Source organism: Pleuronectes platessa, chromosome 11 (genome assembly GCF_947347685.1).
Source record: "Pleuronectes platessa chromosome 11, fPlePla1.1, whole genome shotgun sequence".
Lineage (NCBI taxonomy): Eukaryota > Metazoa > Chordata > Actinopteri > Pleuronectiformes > Pleuronectidae > Pleuronectes > Pleuronectes platessa.
This window is the reverse complement of record NC_070636.1, coordinates 3,463,105-3,470,907: the sequence shown is the minus strand read 5'-3', so window position 1 is coordinate 3,470,907 and position 7,803 is coordinate 3,463,105. Positions and strand designations below refer to the sequence as shown.

The following is a 7,803-nucleotide window of genomic DNA, read 5'->3' as shown; positions in this document are numbered from 1 at the left end:
CAATTAGAGCTCTGGCATTGCTAGCGTTAGCGTTGTTGCTCCAGCCCTCACGTAAACACACACATCGTATTGTTTTAACACAACTTATTGCTGCTGGGCTGCGATGCTACACGTCCACTTCAAACGCCGCCCAGTGCACTCGCCTGGCTGCCCAGTTTGAAAGCTGGACGTGGCGTCTGGGACAATGGCGGATCTCAGAAGCATTGTGGTAATCTGGCCCAATGGAATTTTCCCTGCATCATTAAAAAGGGATTGGTGTGTTCTCTGCGTTCATGGGAAGTGCCGTCAGTTAACCCAACAAAGGTCCAGTGGCTGCGGACCCCCAGAGATGAAGGGCATCGCGGGGGCTCAGCGAATCCACTTTTAATCCTCTCTGCCCCATTGTGCCGATACACTTTAAGCCCTTTGACCACTTCCCGCTCTAATCTCTGCAGATTTGGGCGAGTTAACAAGTTTCCTGATCTGTGGGCCCACAGCTTCCCTCGATATCCTTCTGCTGGTCGGCTCCCAGTGCTGCGGCGACGGGTTCAGACGCAGCAACTGGTTTCAGCCGAGGGGTTTGAGTCCGTTAACAATCAGTGGTAATACCTGTAATTCATAACAACATATTTAAACCAGTGCTTAAAAGAGTGAAAGGGATTTAGTCTAGAGCTCCAACAATAAGGGTGATTCATCAATCCAAGAATTAAAGAAAGTTTCTGTGTCTTTTAAAAAATCGCTTTAGAAACATAAATACATAAAAAAATATATTTTCCAATATTAAGACTTTAACCTTCTTTGCGTGATGGTTAACTTTTGATGACATTAAAGTAGAGTTTAAATCTCAAAATTTGAGAGGGTGAAACTAGAGAATATTCCGCATTAAAAAATGCGGAATACTCCGCAGTGTGTGTGTGTGTGTGTGTGTGTGTGTGTGTGTGTGTGTGTGTGTGTGGGTGTGTGTGTGTGTGTGGGTGTGGGAGGAGGGGCTGGACTTTTGGGCCCTTCCAGAGAGCTGGTGGTCGTGACAAAGCACTTGACGGGGCCGAAAGCCACTCCTTCATTTCGGCTTGACCTTGGTTTGTTTAGGGCTCCTCATTGGTGACACTGACACGTGTCTGGAGGCTGGGTGGACACCAGGAGCTGGGGTCCGGGGGCAGCAGAGGATGTGTGTGTGTGTGTGTGTGTGTGTGTGTGTGTGTGTGTCTGTGTGCAGATGGACGGACCGTTAGGGATGCAGCCTCATATTCCCAGGAGAGGAGGCAGAGGTCAGGGATCAGAGGCTCAACTGACTCCCCACCCAGCTCTGTGTCTGGGGAGGAGCAGAGATCCAGCCTCTGCCCAGTCCGACCACATTATGCAGCTGAAGCAATTAATGCAGCAGCGGGAATGGCAGGGGTCTCTGTGTGTGTGTGTGTGTGTGTGTGTGTTTGTGTGTGTGTACTTTCTACAGTTCTGAGGGACAATTTTGCTTCAGAACTATCATTATGGGGACATTTTGACGTTATGAGGACATTTTCTCTTGTTCCTCACAATGTAATAAAACTAATTTTAGGATTAGACTTCTACATCGAGGTTACCATTAGTTAGGGTCAGTTGAAATTGTGAAGTTTAGCATGAGGGGCTAGGAAATGCACTGTGTCAAGTGTCCTCACGACGAGAGAAGACAACACAACAGTGTGTGTCTGTGTGTATGTTTGCATGGAGGTGTTGTGTGTGTGTGTGTCTCTTGTGCCAGGCTGTTGCAGGTTGCACAATGTAGCAGTGCAGCTGGCACGTGGAACACAAACACACACACACACACACACACACCCCTGAGAGTCTGGGAAGGACTTTTAATTAAGGGATTTGTTAATTTTCTATTCAACCTGACAGTGATGAATGGGGGAGCGGCCTGGGACGCCTCTGGCTCCGATCACCAAACTCCGACAGACGAATCCACACGTGAAGATTTTGGAAACAGAATCTCTGAATTTAATGAAGCTGAAGAAAAAAGACCCAGCCCCTCTGCAGCAGTGTGTGTGTGTGTGGGGGGGGGGGGGGGGGGGGGGGGGGGGGGGGGGGGCAGATAGAACTGAGACGTAAACACAGTTAAACAACGGCCCAACATTATGTGAAAGATTTACTGACGTTTATTGGCTGGAGCGACTCTTAAGACTCTTAACTCTCCTTCTGCCCAGTTCTCTCTTATCATGGAGTCTCTGTAAGAACCTTTATGAAACATCAGCTTAATCCCTATAAGGTTAACTACAGGTTTTATTCCTTCGTGTTATAAATCACATTTAATCACAGAAATAAATCAAATACCGACTTTGTCTCCTGCAAATTACCTTCCTACTAATTTGCAACAGGATAATCAACTGAAAGACACGTTTTTGCCACCGTCACCTGAATTATGTTTATATTTGTATAATCTTTATAATTTATGTCTAAGTCTGAATTTATACAGATTCAAATCTATTCATAAGAAGCTGTTAATTCAACCATTCAGGTTTTTACAGTTCTTTCCATGTTTGGCTCATCGACTGTGACTAAAGTGAAGCCGAATCCTCTTCACAGCCCCCTGGTGGCTGGCTGCAGTATAGGTCCTAAACCCTGCCTCCTCCATGTTAGTGGATGGGACTTTGACATGAAGTTACACTATTGGTCGTGTGTCCGGATGTTGGAAGTTCACCCAAAGATCATTGGTCTTTCAAAATGTATTAACCTGAATATTTTCTATACCTCCACCAGGGGCCGGTTACAGACAACTGAGCGCGCTTGTCGATTTTGAATTATTAATTTAACTAATAAATAAAGCCTTTAAATGTGCTTGAGGAACATGAATGTGTCAGGTTCCTCATATCTAAACCAATCAGTCATCATATGTTGTTACCGTGTTGTGAAGCTACAGTTGGCGTATGTGCTTCTGCTCATGTATGAAACTGACGTCCTCATGATCTTAAACAATCATTAACTTTGAGATTTAAATTAAAATCTGTCTCTTTGTCTTTGACTGATTCATTTTTCTCTTTTGCACTTAGTTTCCTTTATTAACTTTGTGCTGATGTGTCACTGTAACCACTCTGAAACTCTTCCACGTCTTTGCTGTTTGTCTAATTATCATATTTGTGGTGTTTTTAAAAAGCACTTTTCCTATTTGACTTGGCTTCTGAGTTTTAAAGGTGAGTCTACTCCTGTTTTTATTGTGTAAAATCCGCTGCTGCCTTTATTTCAATGCCGGGACCCTGAATCCGCCGCCTCTAATGTAAAAGTGACTGTGTTTCATATTCACTATCAATACTTTTCTTTGTTGCAGCCGGACACGTTTTGCATTGGGCGCCCTGAAGCAACAGAGCAACATGTCATATCGCCCCTCGTGCAATTTGTCTATTGTGATGTGGCAGCCATTCATCTTTTAAATGCTCTCTCATGATTTCCTTTGTGCAGGCAGAGCTGGAGGTGACCTTGAAAACCGACCATGTGCTGTATTCTGATGATAATTTATTCTCACGTGGAAGAAACTGTCTCGCTAACATGATTTTTCTTCAAGCTTTACGCCGTCTACACATGCGGGGGAAACTTTTTCAATTTTTCCAAGTAGAGGCAAATGTATTCTAGTTGTCAGGATTTATAAAGCCATGCAAATTTTGGGAGGCATCAGGAATCTTTTCTATTAGATTTTAACAGTGCAGATCTCTCACTTCACAATTTAAAGAGACTGTCGGTGAACACACGACCGAGGAACCAACACTTTTCTCATAAAGCTGTGATACACAAACCTGAATCCAGAGGACAAAACCATGGATCTGGAGATTTTTATATTAATTTCCCTGTAGCGCTGAATCACAGGTTCATTTTCAGACACTTGTTTAATATGTGGTCGACAGATATTGATTCATTTCATCAATGAAAACCAACACTATGGCAGCAAACTGGAGTTTAGCTCCAATTTTTTTAAAGAAAATAACACTTGTCTCAACTTTACTGTCTTTTAATACTTGAGGTGAAAATATAGAAACATAGCCAGTGTCTTTTCTGGGGAGCCTGTCTTTCTAGGATTTGACTGACATACACACACACACACACACACACACACACACACACACACACACACAGGAACACACACAGGAACACATGTGGCACACTCTGTTTTAATGCATATTAATGACGTTAAACGGCCGCTGTAGACAATGCAGCAGAGGAGGCTGGTGGTGAGCACAAAGCCGTGGGCTCAGGGGAAGCAGAACAGGTGCAGGGAGGACACGGCCGCTCCATGTGGAACCGCTCACTATAGGTTCATCAGTGCAGGAAGCATCGCTTTAAGTGCTCAGACGCACACCGTGCCGATTCTGTGTTTGTGCCAAAAGGTCGTTGTTGTTGTGTAAAAAAATGTGTTACCGTCAGCCAAACAAAGACAAAAGGCTTTTTACTTGTTTCTGTGTCTGTGAATCTGGTTTCTGTAGATTGGAGCTGGTTCCTTTGTCTTGTCAGAAATTCAAGATGTCGGGTCGACTAACAATTCACTTGTTTATTGGTCACTTTGCCGATTGTAACTTCGCACAATCCGAGACAGATTCAGTTTGATCTGCCTGCGACATGTGAAGAAGCTGGAGCGTGAGAATGTGGAGAATTGTACTTATTCATCAGTTATTAAAGCTGTTACTTAATTACTTTTCTGTTAATTTAAATAATTGTTTCAACTCTTACTGTTGCTGTTTGGCCAAGGAACTTAAGTTTTTTCTGCATATCCACTGGTTCATTTGATCGTTTGTCAGCAGGATTACGTAAAATAACAACAAAACTTGGTGGAAGGATGAAACACGGGCCAAGAGAGACTCCATTCGATTTTGGCACAGATCCGGACAAAGCTGCAGAACCATTTCACTGTTTCTCTGACATTGCAGTTCAGGGCGTGTTGGGCCTTGGGGGGGGGGTTATGAGCTCTAAGTGCCAATACTAAGATTGTTTTTCTTTCGTCCTAAAATAGAAACTTCCAGGATGTAAGAAATCATTTGTCTCGCAAAAGCTAAAGTAGATTCACATATTTTCAAGTCTGTCTTATCAACGACATGTTCACTGAGAAAGTCTTTTGTTGCCATAAGTTTTCCTCCTCTCCATACATGACCGGGGGTACACGTCTCTGCCCAGTGGGACTCCACGTGGAAGAGAACCTTCAATCCTCACTCTGTTTTATTCTGAGACAGACGTGAAAATATACAAATCGAGCCTCTAGGACTCTTTTGTAAGTTTCCTCAGAATCTGGGGTAACAGGCAAATGTTTCCAAACCTCGAGCCGCGCCTGAAACAAAGCTGTGTCTCCTGCGATCCTTTGTCAGAGGTTACCAGCAGTTCAACAACGTGACTCTGCTCTCAGATTGGGATGTTTGGGTTTACAATCAAAATGCAAAGATTGAAAGAAAGTCTGAGTAGCAAAAATAGATTTGGGAATCGCACACCAAACTGGAGAACTGCACAGGAACCATGAGAACACAGCGTTGTTATTAATATTCAGCTGTGAAAACAGTTTTATAATGAACTCAAATCAGAGAAAATAACCCAGATGAGGTCATTCAGGGTCATTTGAGCGGATCCCTGGACCAATAGTTGAACCCGAACCAAACATTTAGGGTCACATGTGAAAAAAGCATGAACAATGGTCGAGACAAAAACTTCAACTTTAGGGCCACTTGAATTTACAGGAAGTCAGGAACAATAAAAACAACATAAAATACATAGATGTGGATGGGAGGGAGGGAGACTCAATGTCACAGATTTGGATTTTTCAAACTATAATAATAAATACTATGTAAAATGTAAAAATATCGTAATAATCTGTTGTTTTTGTCAGGAGGTAGAAACTGGAAGTCAGAGTGAAGGTGGTGGGAACCGACCTCACAACCTGTTCGTTGAGGTTTCTCCTGCTGGACCCAAACAGTTTACTGCTGATGTTCGCAGTTTGGGACAAAAAAAGCCAAAGTGTCTTCTCTCTGCTGACTGCTCTTTTTTTTTTTGTCCTTTGAAAGTCGTCCAACTGTGGACAGAATCACAGGAGTCTCACTTTAAACTGCTGCTGGAGGCAAACGCAGCATCTGGAAGCAAACAGCCACTCGGTGTTCAGACACTAAAACCTTTTCACACTTAATGCAAACTGAACTGTTGTTTTCTATCAACAAGCAAAATACACACTGTAGATTTACACTGCTACAAAAAAACAAAACAATCTTTTACCTATTAACCCCCAAATACCTGTACTTTTCACGGGCCCTGCTATAATACACTGTGTTTATATGTGTGTATATATATGTATATATTAATATACATATATATATATTAATGTATTATGTACAGTTTTTAGATTTTTAGTCTTTATATTTTGTACATTTTTCATCATCTGGAATTTCCCAATTTGAAATCAATCAGGTCCATCCACCCATAAATTCATTCATCCATCCATACCATTTTTATTTCTGTATTTATTGTAGTGTGATCTTCAAAGTGTTTTTAATAGTTTCTTATAGTGTGCCCTCCACACACAGCAGCTTCTTCCTGTTATTCTAAAGCTGCTGCATTAGTAGAGTGTATCATTATCATTCCATTCCGGGAGGAGGAGGTTTCCCGGGCTCAGCTGCTCCCGGATCGGCTCTGCAGACCCTCCTGTGGGGCCGGAGAGATAATCAACTTGAACCAAACCACGCCTCCCTGCTTTATTCCGGGGGAACTTACCCGCGCCTACATGTTGCCTGCTCCTCACACTGGAGCCAGCGAGAGAAGAGCGCACACCCCCTGTTCAGGTTCCCCCCCACTGAGGAGCACATCGTCCCGAGCAGCTCTTCTCCTCTGCGGACGTTCGACCCTCTCGACAGGATGGATTTCTTGGATCACAGCTTCCTGGACGCGCGCTCTCCCTGTGATTACACTTTTAATTTCTGGAACGACTACCTCGGCCTGTCCACACTTGTGGCCCAGACTAAGATCAACAGTCCTGCCTTCAGCCCGAACTCCATCACCGAGTCTCTGAAGGCCACCCTGGGTCTGGAGGACGACGACTCCCCGGTTTGCTCGTGCGTAATTGCGCACGGGAGGGACAGCGACGCGCACTCGGACTGCTGCTGCTGCTGCGCGGCTCCGGGCTCCCCGCCCATGTCCATCCACGACCTGAAGGAGCGCATCTCTCTCCTCGGGCCGTACGAGCACCTCGCCGGGGACAGGGACAGAGACTCACCCCCCTACAGGGGAAGCTTCGCCGGCCTCGACCTGCTCTCCATGGAGCGGCGCCGCAAGCAGACTCCTCCGAGGGGGAAGCCGGAGCCGAAGGTGTGCGTCTTCTGTCGGAATAACGGCGCGCCGGAGGAGGTGTACGGCACCCACATCCTGAAGACGGCGGACGGCAGAGTGCTGTGCCCGATCCTCCGCGCGTACACCTGCCCCCTGTGCAGCGCCAACGGGGACAACGCGCACACCATCAAGTACTGCCCGCTGTCCAAGGAGCAGCCGGGTCAGCGAATGGCGAGGGGCGGCAGGGTCGTGGGGAAACGGCTGAAAAGCTTCTGAACCAGGAGCTGGATGAAGTTTTAGAAGTTGCACAGTTTGAAATCACCAGTGTGTGTGTGTATGCGTGTGTGTGTGTGTGTGTGTGTGTGTGTGTGAGGCAGAAACTTTGCCCCCATTTCAATGCACAAGACAAGTCTGGAGAGAGATTTAAAGAGATTTTTATTGTTTGTGTTCCTGCTTCATTTGTCATGTTTTCATCCATCTGGTGACTTCATGGGCGCGTAGTTTACACATGGACGCATTGTGCGCAATACCCCCCCCCCCCCTTTCCTCTAAAGACCTGGTGATGAG

The 7,803-nt window shown here is 45.2% G+C and overlaps 1 protein-coding gene across 1 annotated transcript in view; it reads left to right on the top strand.

Moving 5' to 3' along the window:
* The first annotated feature begins 6,713 nt into the window (after positions 1-6,713).
* LOC128450965 (nanos homolog 1) overlaps positions 6,714-7,803 on the top strand; it is a 1,722-nt gene continuing 632 nt past the window's right edge. The window contains exon 1 of the mRNA XM_053434727.1: positions 6,714-7,803. This exon is cut by the window's right edge and continues 632 nt beyond it. Coding sequence (XP_053290702.1) covers positions 6,826-7,512 — 687 coding nt within the window. The 5' untranslated portion in view covers positions 6,714-6,825 and the 3' untranslated portion in view covers positions 7,513-7,803.